General features: G+C 41.0%; 2 protein-coding genes across 5 annotated transcripts in view; one reads left to right on the forward strand and one right to left on the reverse strand.

Annotated features, from left to right (window-relative positions):
- Positions 1-5813: 5813 nt before the first annotated feature.
- On the forward strand, positions 5814-6386 carry LOC114554813 (twist-related protein 2). The gene has a single exon (XM_028576860.1). The coding sequence runs from the start codon at positions 5814-5816 to the stop codon at positions 6384-6386; it is 573 nt and encodes a 190-aa protein (XP_028432661.1).
- Positions 6387-12610: 6224 nt separating this feature from the next.
- Positions 12611-21536, reverse strand: part of LOC114553980 (histone deacetylase 7) — a 45860-nt gene continuing 36934 nt past the window's right edge. For all 4 annotated transcript variants that reach the window (XM_028575481.1, XM_028575484.1, XM_028575482.1 and 1 more), the window contains 5 exons: positions 19035-19153; positions 18442-18575; positions 18160-18244; positions 15118-15265; positions 12611-15020 (listed from right to left, as the gene is read on the reverse strand). In XM_028575481.1, the coding sequence (XP_028431282.1) occupies positions 14972-15020; positions 15118-15265; positions 18160-18244; positions 18442-18575; positions 19035-19153 (535 nt within the window). In that variant the 3' untranslated portion in view covers positions 12611-14971. The remainder of the gene's footprint in view (positions 15021-15117; positions 15266-18159; positions 18245-18441; positions 18576-19034; positions 19154-21536) is intronic.

The raw sequence follows: 21536 nt of genomic DNA on the forward strand, positions 1-21536 counted from the left end.
TACTAACTAATGGCTTTATTAACCTTTAATAAGTAATTTGCCTTATATCAGAGTTGTAGCCAAGTCACCAATTGTCGAGTCAGAGTCCACTCTTGAGTCCCCAGTGTTCGAATCCGAGTCCAAGTCCTAGTCATCAAAGAAGAGTCCGAGTTGAGTCCTGTGTCCAGAGTCAGAGTCTAGGACTCGCATTCTCCATCACTGCCTTATATGAATGTTAAAGTCATTAATAATAACAATTTTTGGGTTGCCAAGTTGTGACTGATTGGACCATATAACCATTTACTTTCTGGAAAAGGTATTTTTTATTAATGATAACCTACATTTAGCTATAACTTAATTATTACCAAAGGGTTTATTAATAGATTATAACTTTGATTAATAAAGCTTTTACAACTTAAATGCCCTTTATAAGGAGTGCCTTATTAGTGAGTGGTATTGAAATGTGTCTCAACTACACACAGTGGATGTCTGCTCCTAACTATCCCACATTGCGTCTTCCCTGGATGTCCCAGAATAAGGCACACGCGGCTTTATCCAGCCTAACCTGCTGCTCAGCGTACACCAGCCCAGCATGCTGTAACCCCAGCTCAGCTGTGAGCTCCACTGGGACTGTTTGTAATGTGCCATGGATGAACCCCAGCACTTAAACACTGTAATCAGAGCCAGAGCAGGATATTGGCTAAATTACACATGAAAGCAGGGACATTTGAAGGAAGCTTGAGTACTAAATATTATGATAAATTACGGCCTAATACGAGAAGATAAGTCACATCTAAACAAGAATAATACAGGCTTGCACGCAGCGCGGGAGGGAAGGGTTTTTAATGCATGATTGCACTTTCATATTTGAAAAACACATGTTAAAGGTACCTATAAATATTTGACAAAACACATCAAGGTCCATTTAGTTGATCTTCTGTAGCTTTGAATCGTACATGATCTTCATCAGCAGATGTAGGTTGCCAGTTGTTATGGAACTGTATATTCCATTTCTGAGAACTTTAAAGTCCCTGAAAACCTATTATTATACAACGTATATACATTTCTCTATAACATTAATTATTCATGAGTGAATAAGCAAAAAACTAAATCAATATTATTTATAAAGATTTTAACACAAATAAAAACCTTCATCAGGACTGTGTTGGTGTAGTGTGGTTTGATTGACAGTGGCCTGGCAGCATGAGCAAACAGCCCCACAACTGTCCCATTTTGATTCAAATACTGTGAATGGTGCACAGATGTAGGCCTATTTCATCTTTTTTCCATATGAGCCAAGAGGACCACAGACAAAAACCATGCAGACAGAAATCTCTCATGTGAAATAATCAAAACTGCTCCAACTTTGTCAACAAATGTAATTTCATTCATAGTGAGGAATTAATTCAGAAAAAAAAAAGTTTGTTGGTTTATTAGTTATATAAATTAGAATATCTAATAAGATATATTCTCTTCTTACAAGCTCCGCTTTGTATAGAATCTCTTTATGAATTGGATTTGTCACAAAACAGCTAGTCTGACACTGTCCTAAAGTAACAAATCCACCTACCTATATAGTCTCGCTTTGCCAGACCATCCACACGCTGCGGAGCGGAGGAGGGTCTGGCTAGTCCACACAGCATTGCGGCATGGGAGAGAAACATGTTCTGGTTTATTGGCATTTCTTTAAACCAATCACAATCGTCTTGGGCGGTGCTAAGTGCCAGACGTAGCCGCTGCAAAAATAGTTGTGCAAGAGAAAACTCAGATTGGACAGATAGTCTAGCTAACTGTCTCAATTTACCCTGCAGAGATCTGAGGAGCAGTTAACCATAGTCCTCATAAATCCACCGGAGTTTAAAATTCCAACAAAAAAGAAAGCGGAAGGAAATGGAAATCGGCAAAAAGACATGCATCCGGCGGAATTTCCCGCGGTACCAAAGCAATCCCAGAAGTGGAACGTCGAAGGATATAGACTACTACTTATACAACTTTTGTGAGGATTGAACAAGATAAAAAATTGTCAATTAGCTACTGAGTTTAAGAGGTCCTGGTAGGCTGGTTTTGTACCTTAGGACAGAGCCAAGCCAGCAGTTTCCATCTGTTTCTAGTCTTTATGCTAAGCTAAGTTAAGCTAAGCAGCTACCGACTCCAGCTTCATATTTAACGAACAGACATGAGAGTGATGTCAATCTTATCATCTAACTCTTGGCAAAAAAAGTAAATAAGTGTGTTTCCCAATTAGCTGAACTATTCCTTAATTCATCTGGTCATCATCTAGAAAAGGCAGGTAAAGATTCTGTGTTCAATGGTGGTCAGACTTGGACTATTGAACCTTTTTCCCACCCTTACACATTTTGCATTAGATTTGCTTATCATCCACACCTCTCGTCCTCATTATCATTTTGCAAGCACCCCCCTCCCTCACTCCATCCAGTCCCATCACCACCATCCCCCACATACCATGCACCTTCAGCCCTTCAGTCCCCCCCACCCCGCTCCTCCTGAACCCCTCTAAGTGGATACCCCACAGGAAGGACTTTTCCAGGGGGGAAATGGGTCCCAGATGTCTGCCTTTGTGCCACTAAGGGCTCCTCGGGAGGGATGGAGCCGTGGACGGGTGGGTAAGGGGTGGAGGAGCAGTGGAGGGAGGGTGTAGTGTGCTGTGAGCAAACATCAATAACGCCATCCAGGAGGGTGAAGAAAAATCCTGAGGTGAAGGTGAGGAGGAATTTAATGATTAGTTCCTTTTGTCAAGCCAGCGTGGATTTCCAAACACATCATTTATGATTGGTCACACTGCTGGGCTCCTACCAGCTGAGCACGTCATTGCAGTGCTTCGACCTTTTGGTGGATGACAGTAATTGAATTGACTGCATTATGAACGTAAAGAAACAGTTTTCCTTCTTTTCTTTTTTTTCCTGGAGAACTTCAAAAGTTTCAACATGGCCGCTCCTCAGTGCAGTATTTCAGTCAGGACCAAACCATGTGTTGTAGAGACAGAAACAGACAATACATTGGTCTTCTTTGATATCCAAGCACCACTGTGTGTGTGTGTGTGTGTGTGTGTGTGTGTGTGTGTGTGTAGCCCATATATATTGATATATATTGATATGTGTATGATCTATTTTCAGCTCCAAAAAGGGTTAATTATGACCCCCGTGGAAATAAAACAAAGACGAGAGCAGGGCCCGAGTGTTTAGTGAAACATTATGTCAAGACTTTGACAAGGAAATGAAATGTGCAACATCAATCAGCCTATGAGGACAGAGATCAAACGAGCCTCCACACTCCTGCATCTGGTTCTGTTTGGACAGCCTCACTTTTTTCCCCCTTCTCCCTCTCCTTTCTTCTCCTTTTCTTTTCCCCTTTTCTTATTCTTCTCCCATTCTCCCTCTCTTTTCTCTCCCCTTCTGTTCTTCTATATGCCATGACATTCCTGTAGGCCTACTCGCTTTGTTAGCTCATTTTTTCCATGATGGTGGCACAGAGCCACGCTTTCGCTAAAGGTAAGCGGCAGCTCCCGAGATTAGCCCCAGCAACAATGACTTTCCTGTCCCTCCACTGTCTCAAACCAGAGCTCCCAATAAGACCCAATTCTAATACCAGTTAATCCTGAAGTTGACTTAACCTGTTATGTAAATACAACCTCATATAATTCACTGTCTCTGTCCATGGCCTTGCTTTGATGGCCAGATGAGTTTTTTTCTTCCAAGTTGATTGAACCCAACTGGGATCGAGCTACTTTCCGTTCAACGTCCCTCTCTGAATGAAATGTAAACCAGTGCAATCACGAGGCTCATCAAAAATCTTCTGAACTGCTCTCAGAACACACGGCCCTTCAAATGCAGCGGCAATCACACCCAAATGGTCGGCTAAAGTTGTCAAGCAGTGTGTCAAGACTGAAATGAGGTTTAGTTACTGAGAATTAATACTCATGAAACTTTTGTTAGTAAGTAATACAAGTTACTTAATGTCTTGTCTCTGCGTCTTCATGTAACATCTTTGGACAGTGACTGAATTTCAACCAGTTTTAGAAACATCAAAGATGCAACAACTCTTGTAAAAAATGTTTTGGAGGTGTTGAAATATAAAGGCTACCATTAAGTATGTTGTCATCAAAAAGTACCAGAGTCCCGAAGCGTAAAGCAGCGGAAAACTCCCCGCAACATTTATCTGCAGTGATCCACACATGAGTCACTCAAGTCGTGACGCATGAAGGTATAAACGGACACAGTGTTGGGAAACTGATTTGGATTTCAAAAGCAGATTTGCGCAAGACGTAACAATTTGTTCAAATTGGAGGTTGTTCTACACGCATTGAACAAACATGAACCTGAGCTATATGTCCCGTCATTTTATCAAGAAGTTCTGTCTGCTGTGTCATGACTGCTGACGTGTAGAAAATGTCTCTAAGTGGCTGCAGACCCAGATGGGTTCGCGGTATGGAGGTGGAACATGTGTCGGCTCTGCCCAGAGGCCATGGATGGCACAATTAGGTGCTCTCTCACCTCTGCAGACTGAGGTCACTGGGCCACTGAGGTTAGGGGTTATTTAGGGTCCTGTCTGAGCTGCCTTCCCAACCCAACATATAGATGACTAGGAGCAGCTGACGTCACTATTCTAAACCAAGCACTGGTTAGGTGTTAGATAACAGATGTCTTTAGAGGTTTTCAGTAGTTGAGTATACATTAGTGTTTACAGGCACAATGATATGTTAGGAACAAGCTCATCTTATGAAATTCTTTCTAGGATGTGTGCTTGCACAACTTCACATTTTGTCTCAGATCTACTGTAGCTGCTGCGGTCGAACAGATTTATGAAAAATCCTTTTGTTGGTTTGTATGACTTTACGGTCTGTCACGGCCAAATTTGTAATTTGTGCCATTTATAAACATAAAGTCCACATCATAAAGTGCATTGTTTGATCTATAAATCCTCCTTCAGTCTGTTAATCTGCAGTATTTTCATTGACTTGGTCAACGTTGTGACCTGTGGTTTGACAGATTTGTTTTTATAGTGTCTGGTTATCAGCATGATAAAAACCATGGCAGACAAATGTTGGTGTGAACTCGCACTTGTTCCCATGTTAAAGGAAAAAGTGAAAAAACTTTTAGCGCTGCATCAATGCACATGATTGATGGCTTTAATGTTGTAGAAAAATAGCTGTTGAGAATGTGTGTTCATAATAATACTATATATTAAATATTCAATTTTAAAGTTTACATCAATGACTGTCAGAAATATAAGGCTTAGATTAGTTCATGTCCTAATAATGAGTTGATGAATGAGAATGCAGACATGAGGGTGCATACGGACTGACGCTCCAGCCCCAAATCTGGAACCCATAAAGCCTCAGACATCCCTGCAACATTAGACACAGCACTTCTTATTGGCTGAGAGGGCCACTTACCCCCTTCCCCTATCGCCCGCCCAGCTAACGCACACTTCCTGCTTCTCTGCCTGGCTCAGGCCGGACCACGCCCTCTGGAAGTCCGCTTAGCCAAAGAGAACTGCCCGCAGGCCCCGGGTTAGAGTTTGGGTATAAAAGAGGCGGAGGTGGACCTGCCTGTCAGATGGTTTGTTGTTGTTCTGTCTGCCAGGTTGAGAGGGGGAATGTGAAAGTGAGAAATTTAACAAGTCAACCAGGAAACAGGGCAGCCAGAGCCACGTCCAATCCGATGGAGCTTCAGAAGCCGTAACTTTCTTTGACGAGAGAGAGAAAACGTTTGTTAAAAAAGCTTGTCAAGTTCAGGTTTGTTGTCGCTTGAAAAAGAGCATCACAGCGTCTTTTCTTTGCAGTGGAGGCTGAAAGGTTGTTGGTGGACGGTACGATGAGAGAAGAGGTGTCCTGCACCAACTCCCCCGAAGGAGGTCTAGGGGCCAGCGAAGAGGAACTGGAAAGAGGATCGAAGAAGACCCTCCAAACAGGAAATCGAAAACGTTCCCCTTACCCCAAGAAGGACAGCCTCTGTCAGTCAGAGGAGAGCAGCACCGGCAGCCCCAACAGCCTGCTGCCATCTGTTCCGAAGAAAGTGAAGAAAAGCCCTTCGACGGTTGTGTCGTTGGCCCCCACGTCGCTGGGCCCCAGGCTGGATCAACCCTTCGAGGACCTCCACTCTCAGCGCGTCATCGCCAATGTGCGGGAGCGTCAACGCACTCAGTCCCTGAATGATGCCTTCGCCTCTCTACGCAAAATCATCCCCACGCTACCTTCAGACAAGCTGAGCAAGATCCAGATCCTGAAGCTGGCCTCACGCTACATCGACTTCCTCTACCAGGTGCTGCAGAGCGACGAGATGGACGCCAAGCTGGCCAGCTGCAACTACCTGGCCCATGAAAGACTGAGCTACGCCTTCTCCGTCTGGAGGATGGAGGGGGCCTGGGCCATGTCCGCCAGCCACTAGGATCCCATCGAACTTCTCTCCTAAACCCTCTCGTTTCCACATCTCCACCCCGCTGCCTGTGTCTGTGTTTGCCCCCATTTTCTGACCTCTGATTTCTTCCCCTTTTGGTCTGATCTTAACCTTTTCATCTAAGACCTTTCCATACATTCCTGCTCTATCTATGTGCTCTATAATGGTTCACTCCATCTCTACACCATTATTAACATTCAGAGTTGGATCTTTGCAACTAAAACCTCTCAGAGTTCACCCCTGTTCCCCTCCATTGTTTCCACCTCCACTGCTCTCCCTTGTCTTTCCTACAGTTTAGTCCAGTGCAACAAGACGCTCCGCTGCAGCCCCTCAGGTATGGACAACACACAAACACACACACACACACACACACACACACACACACACACACAGCATGAACACATACAGAAATCATACAAACGCGAACACGCACATGTGTACACTCACTTCTGTATTCACCATGTCATCAGCACATGTGTCTTTCTTTCTATGTTCCAAATAGTCTCAAGAGTGTTTCAGTACATTATTTGTAGCCTTTCAGCTCAACAAATAAATACCGCAAATGCACTTTGCAAACAAAATCCCCAGGCAAGAATTAAAAAAAAATCTGTGCTGGTTAAGACCTCTTTAAGTATCCAGTTCAAACAGAAGCAAAGATACAAAAAAACATTTTATGTTATGAATCATTGTGAGACATGCAGCATACATTATTATGAAAAGGCTCGATCACAGATGTGAAGAACTTCAAGCAAAGTTGTTCTATAAAGCACATTTATGATGCGCATAAACTATTGAAATTTCAGTAGAAAGATAAACTGTAAAGATTACTAAATTACAACGCATCAACATTACATACAGTACTTTACAGCTATGAAGTTAGTTTAGCCTTGCATTCAGGTGTAAAAATATACAATGAACATTTTTATGTTTTTTATGCAAATATACTAAGCTGTTCTTCAAGTTATATAATAACAGTTATATTTTAATACAAATGATGTACCAAATTCTGATATTTGAATATTTATAGGTTCAAACTAGTACTGAATCTATTATCTTCAGTCACAAAACTAAAACTGTTCTAGGACATTTTACTGATTTTGTAAAAGGTAATATGCTGTTAGTTATTGGCTTGTTACACAAAACTGATTTAGTTAATAAATGTTACGTAGCCCAGATAACTTAAAGTAAGTCATCAAATAAAGTGTTGGTTCTGTCAGTTTGTGCAATTTATTTTGCTATTCAGGATGCAACTCTTGAAAACAAGATGTCAATGTCAAGAGTCATTTAAAAAATAATAGATAACAAAAGTAATAATGTATTTAATTTGCACGTAATATATGGCTTGTATAAAATATTTCATGTAAGATTACAATACAAAATGCTTCACATTAAATTATAACAATGTAAAAAATGTCAACAAATGATATATAATGTAAATATTCATTTTAAAATAATATTAAAATGTTCGTAAAAAAGAAAAGAGAAAAAGAAATGTCTATAAATCCTGTCCAAACACATCTAATATATGAAAAAAACTCTCATAGAAAGCATTTTTAAGCACTTTGGTTGGTTCACGTTGACTGAACTGAACTAACAGCACATTATCGTAATCATAATCTAAACTCTCTAGTGTTTGACAGACCTCTGATGTATTTAAGACAAATGTTTTCCTCCAGAATCTGTAGGATCGACTTCACACAGGGTCTGGGGTTTTTCAACCAGTTTAACAGACACCAAATTCCTGCACAGGTACAGCATGAAAGGAGGGAAAGAAAGAAAGGGAGAGTGGGGAGAAATAAGTGGAGGCACATCTCTCTCTCTCTCTCTCTCTCTCTCTCTCTCTCTCTCTCTCTCTCTCTCTCTCCCCCCTGCAGCCTTGCCCTCTCTCCTCAGGATCTTGTATCGTGCAATCAGGCCCCGCCGGGGCCCAGACTAGCAGGAACCTTTAGATTGGAAACAGTTGTGAGGTATTAGGAAGGTGTGTGTACCAGGGTTAGGGTCAGGCACACAGGCCTGTGTAATGGTGTGTGTTTATGTGTTTGTGTGTGTGTGTGTGTGTGTGTGTGTGTGTGTGTGTGTGTGTGTTTATAGTGAACTTTAATTACCTGTTTGTGTGTGTGTGTGTGTGTGTGTGTGTGTGTGTGTGTGTGTTTGTGAACACATCTGCAGATTAGTATACACTTGCAGATGTTGTTTCTGTGATTTAATCTTCCCCCTCTCCTGGTTTTAGTTTTATAAGACTTACAGTTTTTATTTTTTGAAAAAAACAAAACAAAGAAAAACAGCCAGGAAGTCCTTCAAATTAAAATGACAACATCAAGATAAGCCTTTAAACAAAAAAAAAGAGCGAGGGGCAGAAATGTGACGAGGTGCAGAGACTGTGTAGAGGTGAATGTGTGTTGCTGTGCTGGAAGGAGAACACACTTTTTAATCAGCTGGATGACAGGTCAAGGTAAACACTTTTCAAATAGGCACATACACTGACAGATCTTTGAACAGACATGAATGCAGTGTCAAGCTATTCATTGTGCAGGAATCACAAATAATACTACAAGTACTACTACACAGACTACAAACAACATATATACATTACACTGTCCAGACACACACATGCAGCCCCCGACCATGTGCACACTGCAGGTGTTCCACTCCGCGTTATTATCAAACCTCCAGTGGTTCCAGCAGCAGACGTCGAGGTCTCCACTCAGTGCTGTGGATGAAAATGCCAAGGCCCCTGCACATGGTAGCGGAGTGTCCTTGAACGCAGCGTGGTAGTTATTACCTACCACTTTGCTTGCTCTGCCTGTTATCATCAGCTCAGCAGGGGCCGCCACAGAAAGTGCTAGAAATTCAAGGCCTGAAACTGACCAGAACATCTAAGTTTAGGAAAGATGATGAGGTTAGAAAGAGTCTGAGACACATCAAAGACAGCATGTGTGTGTGTGTGTGTGTGTGTGTGTGTGTGTGTGTGTGTGTGTGTGTGTGTGTGTGCGTGCGTGTGTGTGTTTGCGCGTGTGTCTGTGTCCCTGTGTGGTGTAATTTAAAACAGTATGTATACATGCGTTTAATGACGTGTAGTCACTTCTATATGTAAATACCCACAGAAAATATCAAGGATGTCATCCAAAAAGTAAAGTTGAAAAAAAATCCTGCTTTTCTTGATCCACATCCCCTCTATGGTGGGTGGTATGTAGGTGGGGGGTGGACAAAATTATTGTAAACTTGACAATATTTTAAAGTGTATAACATTAACATGTTATGTGAGTTGAGGCTGTAATTTATGGTGATGTACTGGGTTGCAGTTCCTTGTTGAAGGTGTTTTTGTATTATGTCCACCCAACATAGTTATTTTTTCTCCAAAAAACAACAGCAACTGGATAATTGATTTGACCTGGGTTGACACCATGTGTATACTACATGATACATATCCCTAATATTTTGTACTGTCACTGTAGGAGAACCTTGATAGTCTATAGCATGCACACACACACACACACACACACACACACATGAACGCCCGGCGGACAGATTTGTACATTTTGATGAGCATGATTTTAAGACATGTGGGTGTCTGGCTCAGGATGAAACTTTCAGAATGAGAGGATTGTTCTGTTTGAGTTGGAAAAATACAATACTCTCCCTTCTGTTTATACTATAATCAAAATGCCTGTCACTGATCTTTCCTCTGCCGGATCTCCTGGCTTTGTTGCGTCCGTGTGTGTGTGTGTGTGTGTGTGTGTATGTTTTACAGTTTGGACTGACCAGCTGTTGGATGCTCTGCTGTGCATATTAAATCTCTGGCTTTCACTCTGGACTGATCTGGGACCAGATGTAAAGTCCTCTGCGGCTCATCTGCGTTTTAAAAGTCTCATCCAGAAGTTGTGGCTTCTGATAGTCATCTTTATTTTTAGAGAGCCAAACTGTGAGGCGAGCACAGGTGGGAGGGTTATGTGTGTGTGTGTGTGTGTGTGTGTGTGTGTGTGTTTGTGTGTGCGTGCGTGTGTATTACTGTGTGTGCATTTGACTGCTGCATGCATATGTGCTTGTGTATTTGCATGTGTGTTGGCCTTGCTCAGACAGCTGCAGGGATAGAGTTATGGAGGACTGACTTCTGGTTTGACACGTAGGCAACCAAACGCAGCATAACTTGGGTCCAAAATGCATCAGGATCTGTCATTTACACACACAATTCACAGAAACAAAAAGGGTTATGTGTGATTTAAAATAAAAGTTTAAATAATATTTTTTTTTTTAAAAGTACAAAGAAAAATGAAAATGAAAATGCTCCCAAAAATACTCCAGAAGCACGTTTAAATGTTTTTCTTCAACGATTGTTTTCTTTGAATCTCCCGTGTTTAGGTAGGCAAGTCTAAATCTTACTGAGTGGTGCAGTCCGCCACTACCAATAAAAACCATGATATAGAGAGGTAATTACTGAATGTACATAAATCATACTATTGCAGAAAAATTGCAGACCACATGCAGTATCAAACACAGGGTTTGATTTTATTAACATCTTAAGGATTGTAACTTTGAATTTTGAAAAACAAGACCAATAAACGTCAGCTTCAAAAGTAACTTTTGCTTATACAAGATAAAAGCAAATGCAAACACTTACATTACATGACAAAATGAAAGCTTTTGTGTTACAGTTTACACATTTTATGGCATAATGAAAGTCATGTGACGGGCTGACACCCACAAACATACGTCTAACTCTTTCTGACTTCTCTCTGTGTGTCTTTCTTGAAGCGTGGAAAGACACGCTGTAATTAGGGTGAACTGAGAACGCTCCAGATGAAATGTTTGCTTGTTACAACAAGAGAGGAGAAGTTAAAGGAGCTTTAGGGATTTTTCCACTTTCCACTAAACAGAAGTGTTTGTTTGTACACACATTTCATAACCTCAACACACATCTCAAGACTTTCTTTTTTTTGCAGAAATATGTTTCAGAATGACATGTCTTCTTATCTTGAATATGTTACTTACAATGTTACCTCATCTCTGTGTTTTTTATCTCTGCAGAAAACCGACAAATGGAAAATTCTCTACACTCTACACTCAAAGAAGAAATATGTTCCTGCCTCACAAGACAACCCCCCCCTAACCCCCATTTTTTTTTTTCTTTCAAAAAAACTTTTTTCTCTTTCTCTGGACACATGCTCGACTCATGACACTGAGATGTACTCTTGCAGCTTGACTCTAACAGTCCTGTGTTTCTGAAACACTGGTGAGGACATGACAGTCAAGTGCTGAACATTTGATGAATGATGAAAACAAGGGGGGGAAAAAAAACAACAACAAACAGCTGGCCTGCGTTGACAATGAAACAAAATGGCTGCTGGTTCGAGTGCCTTGGGTAACACCGTGATAACCATCATCCACCCAACTCTTCACATCGGATGACTCACTGCCAGACAGACTTTAAGATGACTAATGATAATGGCACAGTGATGGTTAGAGGGCGGTCACAGCCAATGAATGTTTACAGCTAAAATGCTAATAAGCTAATCGCTCTGGCTCTCAAAGCCCAGTCTTGTGGGAAAAAGAGGAGCATGAGGAATCTGACGCAGATCTTCTACTTTGTTGTGCTGTAGTAACTGGATAGCTTTCTGTGTAATTTTTTTTTTTTTAAAGCGTATCTGTTTGTGAATTCGGTCTATGCACTCTGTATTACTTTAACTCTGCTCATGCATTACACTTGGCTTTAATGAAAAATGCCCATGGGAAAATGTCTTAAACCACTGATCACATTTTAACCACTCATTCCACTTCTGTTTAGTTTCACTTTAGCTTTTGTGTTATTAGTGAGTGTCGCAGAAAGTTGTATTTTAAAATGCAAGATAATCTGATTAATGTCTATTTCCTGCAGCTTTATGAAATATCTTTGCATACTTGCTGTGAGATTTTTCACTGAATAACGCAAAAACTAAAGGCAGAAAGTTTCTTTTAAAATGCGCCAAAGTGACAATGAAGTGATTCCAGACACAATATAGAGGATTCATTTGAAACCATAGTAGTCTAATTACTGTTTGATCATGTTTCTTTTGTATCGTTTTGCATTTGCTTTTGATAATCTTAATTGTGTCAGCTCCTGTGGACAATAAAACTCTTTTTTTTAATGCTGTATATGACTGTCATATTTTGATAATCAAAGGAATAATGCATGATGTATCACCGTTCAGTTGTAATTCAGATATGAGAGGAAGCTGCCGTGAATTTGGTAATTTACCTTTATTAAGGATTTCTTTTGGAAACAGAAATAGTAGAAAAGACAAAGGCAGACAAAAAAACAAAACAAAGTCATTATGTACACTGTACAGATATAAGTCAGAGAGTCTGTTAAGAGAAAACTGGACTTTGTCTGCAGTCTTGACTAAGATCCAGTTTGTTAAGGCTACCTTCACACAGGTTGGTCAGCATGATACTCCAAGGCACACAGGCTGAAAATTTGGTCTCTAAGTACGTACATATTTTAGATCAAATACAAAAATAAGTCATTTGCATGAATTAAGACAAAAGATAAGACATCAGATATGTCAGCTTACTGTCATGAATGTTCTCGTAAAACTATGCAAAGCTACACTCGGACTGTCCTACAGATATGGAGTTGAAACTCACCGTCCTTCGTTTTCACATTTTCATTACATTAACAAAGATTTGACAGGTTTTGAGTTGCGTTCACAATGCAACGTAAAGAAAGAAATGTACGTTGGCAAACGTACTGCACTTAAAAAGGAATAATCCATAGCACCGTCAAAATTATGTTAAGACATACAAAGAGCACTTCAAAGACACATAATCTAAATAGAAGATTTTTTTTTTTTTTTTTTTTTTTTTTTAAGAAATGAATTTGTTTATATATCCGTCCTGTGCTTTTTGTGCTGTTCAACTGTTTGGATAGAAAAAAGAAACATTCACAAACTCTTCAAAGTCTTTGAAGTTCTTTAAGCCATGCCAGTCCTGGGACGGCACATTGTTCTCATAAACTTTGGTTGTGCTTAACCTGTGTCCAATTGCACTGTGTGGATATTCAACTATCTCAGTATTATTGCTCCATCCTAACTGCTAAAATGTTGTTGTTTGGTCCGGGGAGCACAACATCACCGCCGCTGACGGTAAACAGAACGTCAAACATGAACAAAGTACACATCCGTTTGTCCTTGTTATGAACAAAATTAAAGTTTAAAATAAATTTACAAAGTACAGCAGGAATGCTCATCCACAGGTAGAAACACTGGTCCACTTAACAAACATTATCAAAGTTCAGATTTTAAGACCCAAGTCATTGTGATCCCCGAATCCTGAGGGCAATGGAAGTGCACTTTAAGTGTGGGATTGTCATGAAGTCTTTGGATGGGTCTCATCCAAAATTTGATCTGCATTGTCACATATACAATCATTTCTGAGTGGTCACGCTGTACTGAAGCATCATGGGTGATTTCTGTCTTTGCTGACGTGTAAATAACCTCTTTCTCCCCTGATATTATCCAATGACTAAAGGTATTAGCTCTTCATCTACAGTATGTCTACGCTTTTAAGATGCACTTCATCAAAGACTGCTGTGTCTTCTTTTATCTGCCAGGGAGCCATAACAATAACTGCAGCCATATAGAGTCTTGCTGCATGTGCTCCACTGACAGGCCAAGAAAAAGAGAAAAAAGACGATTTAAGAAAATATGTGGACATTCAAAACAATGTGAAACATATGTATCTCAAATGTCACTGTAGCTTCACTCTTACTGGATTCTTAAACAAACAAAAAAATAAATCTGCTGCTGACATTCACAAACATGTGTGCCAAACGTCAAATGAAAGAATATTGAAATTAACTAAAAACACGAACGAACAAGATGTTTGATTGTCAACATGGCCGATGTGGCTGCGTCTCCTCCATCTTGTCAAGTTCACATTACAGAACGGTGCAGTGCAAAACGCTCAGAAGCTCCTGTTTTTTTTTGTTTTTTTTCCTTCCTTCCTTCATTGGATGTCTGTCACATTCAGACAAATGACATCATCATAGTGGGACGTGGAGGATATGTCTGCTCTCCTTCACCGGCACGTCCTATAGGGACGACTCCTTCCGCTCAGAGTGATTGGCTCCAGCAAGCCCAGGTGACCTTTGACCCCGCCTTCAAGGTTTCAACAGTGCGAGGAGTCTCTCGCAGGTCTTGTGGGAGTCATTTACAAGGTGAATGTTTAACGTTGCAGAGCTGTGCTTTGTCAAGTGTGTATTCATGCCAATGCTACAAGAGAGTGAAGATCCTTCATGATTTCGCCTCTGGTTGTCTTTATTTTCCACTTCTTCTCAGTTTAATGACCAGGAAAAGCCTGTCGAGGCGTCACGAGAGTATGATTGTTTCCCAGGTGAATGTTGTTGCTCAGTGTGTTTGAATCAGACTGCAGCCACTAGTTACACTGGTGGAGGAGTTTTTGTGAGGTGATGAGTACAGTGGTCAAACTGAGGAGGACATCTGCTTCCATTGATGGTCCAAATGCATAGCTTTGTCTGTGTGTGTCTGTGTGTGTGTGTTTCCATAGACTTGGTTGAACGCAGCAGTCAGGATACTCTTTCCTCAGAGAGAATCACCTTTCTCTGTCAGTTTTTCGGACCGTGTCTGTTTCCTTAATGAACGAGAAAAGACAAAGCTTGTATGATACATAAAGTGCGGTAATGTAAAGTCGCTAAAGCAGAAGATATTAAATACAATGTCGTCCCTACTTGTCAGAGGCGATCGCCCCCATCGACAGCGAAGCGATGGCGCTGACGGCCTCGCTGTCCGAGTCTCGTCTCAGCCGCCGTCTTTGCGCCTGCAGGTAGGTCAGATCCACTGTGGCGGCCGAGTCCTTCACACTCTGCCAGTACTCACCTGCAGGAAGCCAGGAGATGAAAAAGAGGGAGAGGAGGAAGGGAGGAGAAAGAGAGAAAGATTAATGGCTTCAGATTAATGTTGGTATTCCAGTGTTGTTTTCATTCAGAATGCTTCCTTGAGGGAAAGTGCCTGCACTGTATTATTAAGAAGCAGTACATGGTGTTTGATCCACCAGTTGTAGCTGTTTGATCTGAATATAAGCATTGCTTGTCTTATAAACAGCCTGGGGTCCAAATATCCATGTTGATAATTTCAGAAATGTAAACTCAAATTCAATGTGTTCTCTCAGGGTCTCCAGACTTGAGTCCTGTGACACAGTGGAAGTCAAATCAATCAGTGTCTGCAAATGTGTTCGTCTATGAGCGTGTGTGTTCTGGCTGTGCATGCAATTCGCATATATTTCACCCCGGGCCAAAATTATGGGCTTAACATTCTTGTGGCTTTGCAAATATTTTTAATTAATCTAATTTGGTTGGGATAACATTTGTGTGCAATCAGGAGGGGATGTTGCGAAGGTCGTGTGCCAGAGAAGTGTTTGAAGATAATTGGAGCCAGGGCGGCCGTGTGTGTGTGTGCGTCTGTCTGTGTGTGTGTGTGTGGGACGGCTGGAGGGAGGGATGGGAGACAGGGATGTAAAGGAGGAGAGGTGGCCAGTGAGCAGGAGGGATGAGGAGACACAAGAAAGAGTGCTGTGTGGAGAAATAAAGAGACCAAAGTTAAAGAGTATGGAAAAGCAAAACAAATAGAAATGGAATTATTTTCTGTTCATTGTAACTGATGGGATTTTAAAGCTAGGAAACCGGATTGAGAATTGAAAAATGTTCCCCTAACTTGACAAATATTCAATAGATTTTTTTTCTTCATTAAACTGAAAATGTTTGTAATGTAAAATAAAACGATAGCAGCAGAAGCAAGTTTGCAAAGCAGAAGTTTTCATTTCAAACGCAGAATTTTGGACACCCTAAAATGTTGACATTAAAATCCTTGTAATTATAATAATTCATTTTATAACATTATAAAAATGTATTATGTTGTTCACCCTAAGTTATCTGTCATTTGCGGCTGTATTACAAAAAAGTACTTGAAGTCCTTTCATGTTTCAGGTGGTAAACGTGGAATGACGTGGTGTGACTATTCTCTGGTGCTACATAACAGGCGTATCTCTTTGATCTTATCTTCAACTTAACGCATGTATTTCAGCCAACACCAGGTAGCAAAAACAAATTGTTCTTGTTTTCATTTTCAAGCCTGCCCATTTACTTGAAATCAGTTGATAGGAATATATTTACATTTACATCTCACATTTATTGTAACATTTGCTTGTCAATTGAAGCAGCTTACTGAATGACTGGCCATGGTGAGAGTGAAAAACTAAAAGGCGACTGAGACAGACAATGGAGTGAAGGAGAAATTGTGCAGGTTAGATAAAGAAAGATGGCAACAACTTTAGAGGAAAAATGGAAACATCAAATGGATTGTGTTTCCAATACTTGCAAACAACTAGTAGAACTACTAGAAGAATAAAACAGCACAAATGTGCGAAATAATGGAGGTCTCTGACCCCCTAATGAACACCAAGGACCCCCCCCGAAGACGTGAAAGTAAAATTTTGGGGGGGGTCTAAAAATCAAATTAAAAAAAGCTAATTATTTTCTATTTATCTATATTGTAAAAATGATTTTCATGTTTGAATTTTGAAAGGTAAGGAGCAACAGAGGAAATATGACAGATCGTGGACATGCAGCTGGTGTAGCCTTGAACCTGTGCTTCCGCAGTAATTCTGTAAATCTGTACAGTTAATATAGGCAAAATAATACATTCTGAACTCTGCGGTTCTGCTCCTCCTCTCCATTTTGAAAAACCTAATTTATGCCTCATGTCCTTAAAAGAGTATGGTCAAGACCTGCTCTATATGAAGGGTGTCATGAGATAAAATTCTGTTGTGAGTTGACTTGAACAGTAAAAACTACAATACACTAAAATGTTGAGACAAAATAACAAAACATAGGGTTTGGAGATTTCATAGTCTGCTGCTATTCTGCTATTATACAAACAATATCAATGTATAAACGCTGAATCTTTCAGAACAGCCTGCTGCACAAGGTCTATTAACAGTTAAATCCCAGTGTCCTGTCGGAGGATTTAAATAATTAATGAAGCTGTCCACGCTGTGTGGAATACAGTATTACACATGGTTTTGGTTTTGAAGAGGTGTCAGTGTGTGTCTGTGCCATCCAGTTGGTCTGCTCAGGTGGAAATACAAGTGAATAATATTATAGAAATATTAATTTACTAAAAACCAGGGAGGGCTTTTCTGCCGGTGCAATCTGCACGTGTAACATGTTTTCATTTACTTAACATTTATTTTTTTAAACATTTATTTCCCCCTTTGTTATGCACCCCTACAGTTTTTGCATAAAATGTACGGACCAGCAGTCAGCTCAGAGCATATTTGATTAGATATTAGCTTAGAGATTATTTGATAATATTAGGTTGTGAGTCTTATTTTAACGTGTCAGGCTGGGTCGGGTCTGGAATTGTTTTAGCGATAATTTGCAAGTAGCGGGTCGGTTCCAATGCTGAGCAGCAGGTTTGCAAAACTGGAAACATGCAGGACTCTGGACAAATATGTTAAGTTGTTTTTAATACAATTCTTATTTTTTTTCCCGCTCCATTGGCCTACAGGCATATAAGATGAAAAACTGTGTGTGTTAACATGTTGCGGATTTATTTGTTGCATTCTGTTTTATGCACCCACGACCCATCACAACAGAAAACACTCAAAAATGTGTATGCATATATTTTTCACAGTGCTGCAAACCCTCTGAGTGACGTGCTGCTGAGGGCTCTGAATCATACAGGTTTTGTTGTGTTGAGGTGTCAGTTCTCACCCTGAACCTGGATGACGCTCTGCAGTGACTGGACAGCATTTTCACAAGGCTTCTGGTCCAACACGGACTGGGACAGAGGCTCCACCTGGGACACAAAAGAGTAAGTAGTTCGATAAAACACACCGTATATTTCTCCAACACACACACACATACAGTATTGTACGTACGCGCGCACACACACACACACACACACACACACACACACACACACACACACACACACACACACACACACACACACACACACACACACACACACACACACACACACACACACCTCACCTCCATGCCTAGCAAGGCGCTGACGCAGGATTCAGAGGCATCACAGATGGCCTTGAGGTCATGTCCCCCCTCCAGAGCCAGGACCACCCGACCCCCGGCCAGTGACATCAGCTGACGGGTCAGGAAGCCAAAACCTAGTAGAGAACACCCCACACACACACACACACACACACACACACACACACACACACACACACACACACACACACACACACACCATTGCCATGCCATTCATTTCTATTTAGATCAGTGCTCATCTACATTTATCTAAAAGTTATTATTATCCTGCATTCAAAATAAGGATATTAACATAAAATGCAGGGCAACTTCATATTGACTATTAACAGAGGTAAAACATGAAATAAAAACAAAAGCAGGTTCATATGAGGAAGAGGTCCCTCAGGAAACTAAGACACACTTTCAAAACCAGAGAAATCATTACAGATATGTATAAATAAGTATGATTGGATTTCAGACTGCACTTTGTGTGATGTTAACACTGATTCATATCTATGTCCCTATGTGTGTGTAAGAGTACGTTACTGTAATGTGAATGTGTGCTGTATTAGAATGAGGTGCTGATTGAGGCTTACACTTGGCTGTGACTTTGTAGCCTCCAAGTGATGACACATGTCCTTCGACAGCATCAAAGCCAGCTGACACCAGCACCACATCAGGGGAAAACTCGTGGGCAATGGGCATCACCACGGCTCTGAGGAGGAAGAGAGGAAACAACGATCATGCTGTGAACCAAATGCTGTATCGTACGTTACATTCATGCAAGCCCTGTGGCCTCGCTGAAATTAGATAGTACATTTAGGAAATCATGCTTTCAGCAGGTGTTCATAATTTGTAAAAAGAAAAAAAAAGAATACTTGGAACAGTGAATAGAAGAGAATAATGTGAGAGGGGAAATCATTGAGGGGTTGTTTAACACCAGAATATACTGAAACAGATTAGTTACCGTACAGTAATAAACAGAATTTTTAAGTTGCCTGTAATGTACAAAAAACAACATCAAACTGAAATCACTGCAGAGTTGAGGTGATTGATTTGCGACTGGAACACTTGTACAATGAAATACTTTTCTGGATTGTTAACTGCAAACATTTAGTTCATTGAAAACTCCATCCATTTGAAATTGATGAAAGATAAATTATCAAAGGCCATGTTCCAAGCGCTTGATCTCTGTTCTCGATCTGCTCCTGGTAAGTGGCCAACACTAGAAGGTGGGCTAGCTCCCAGGTGTGAATGTGTGCAACTGTTTAAATGTGAAGCAGAACACTTCTGAAAAAAAAAAGCATGAGCGCTCTGAAAAACTTTCCTGGATATATAAAGATTGGAAAACGGTCAAAGTAAAGCATATTTAGGCAGGTGGCAAACACTGAAAAAAATTCTGTTTTTGCGAGTGACACAAGCAGATAAAAATGAGACCCTTGACATATCTGGACTGAGACGCCCACATACTGTATACTCTACTCAGGGGAGACCACTTTCCTCGCCTCTATGCTCTCCTCCTCACTTCCTCTCGTTTCCCGCTGCCAGTTATTTAGCAAGAGCGCATGGCCCATGCCGCGTTTGATTCTCTCTCTCTCTCTCTCTCTCTCTCTCTCTCTCTCTCTCTCTCTCTCAGCGGCAGTTCAAAGGCGTTTGTGTGCGTCTGGTTCCTATTAGGAGCTCGTCCCTCTTCTCACGTCACTGACAGCCAGCCATCTGGGATCCATTGGGCCTAATTACGCCGCCTTTGGATTCCCTAACAATGCACCCCCCACTTCTTCTCTCTCTTCTGCTTTCCTCTCCTCCATAGTTTGTCATTCATAAGTAGCCACTGAGAAAAGCACATGAAAATATGTGCATCCACACATACATGCTATGCATAAGCCAAAATATATACATACGTATGCTCTTTCTTTGAAACTGGCCGTTTCGTGTGTGTGTGTGTGTGTGTGTGTGTGTGTGTGTGTGTGTGTGTGTGTGTGTGCTGTGCTACTGGTGATTAGACTGCCCTTAAATTCTGACCACCTTAGTAATCCTCCACACATACACACACAAACACACACCCTATCTCATGACACTTAATCTCAACGCAGCTGCGCTTTCTCTTGATTGTACTAGAGTCCCACCGCCACTCTCGACCACAATATTTCCCCTGTCACTGACACACACCCAAAAACAGAGACACACATCATCAACAACCGCTAGTTTTCTGTTCCATCCTGAAGAGAAACACAGAGTCTGGAACATCCTGTCGTCTAAATCATGTATTTAAATTGAATTACAGAACTGGCACCAGACTAGATACTTAATTGCATAAACATGAATTCATGATGCATTAAATTTTGTCTGCATAGCGTGTTATGCTTTTATTTGCACCAGTTAATCCACAGAATGGTGGCAAAGTCCACTGAAAAATGTTTGTAGCATGTGTTTTTACAAAGATCCCTTCTGTGCCGCTTCATGTATTTTGCTTTTTAAACATCTTGATTATCTAGCTGCAGTTGCAAACCCAAATGACATTTTTACTATTATTGTGGATTTTTTTCGCCTTAATTTGATAGTTGAAAGTGGCAGCAAATATGGGGTTGTTCCCCATGATGACTTGCAACAAAAGGTCTTTGGCTGGATATGCACCCCGGACATCACAGCTACATGGTATGTACCTCAAACCACTGGACCACCAGGACATTCTGTCTCCACAGAGCTTTGATTCAGGGCAAAGTTTCTTGGGGTAACACACAATACGGTACAGTACTACAGTGTGGTTAACTGAGGAAGTTTTACACATGAAAACACTTGCCATTTACCAAACTGTATGAAAAATACCCAAACCAGACGCCTGCTCAGGAAAAGACCATTTGTTTCTTAATAAGCATCCAGAGCTCCAGTAAACACTGGACTTAGTGTTTCCGAGCCTGCCTATTGGCTCTATGGATTTTTACCAGTATGGGTTAGCTCATTAGCATCTTTCCTTTGACGAGGGGCCCACCCACTGTGTCTGCTGCATGCAGAACCGTGTAGAGCTCACATAATGTTTAATTATCTAGTGGCGAGCCAGTGTTGCTGACAGAGTTTGTCACAGTGCAGAGCAGAAGCAA

The sequence above is a fragment of the Perca flavescens genome, chromosome 4 (assembly GCF_004354835.1).
Source record: "Perca flavescens isolate YP-PL-M2 chromosome 4, PFLA_1.0, whole genome shotgun sequence".
Classification (NCBI taxonomy): domain Eukaryota; kingdom Metazoa; phylum Chordata; class Actinopteri; order Perciformes; family Percidae; genus Perca; species Perca flavescens.

Excerpts from the sequence above, each read along its gene's own strand:
- LOC114554813 (XM_028576860.1), top strand. The coding sequence starts at position 5,814 with ATGAGAGAAGAGGTGTCCTGCACCAACTCCCCCGAAGGAGGTCTAGGG.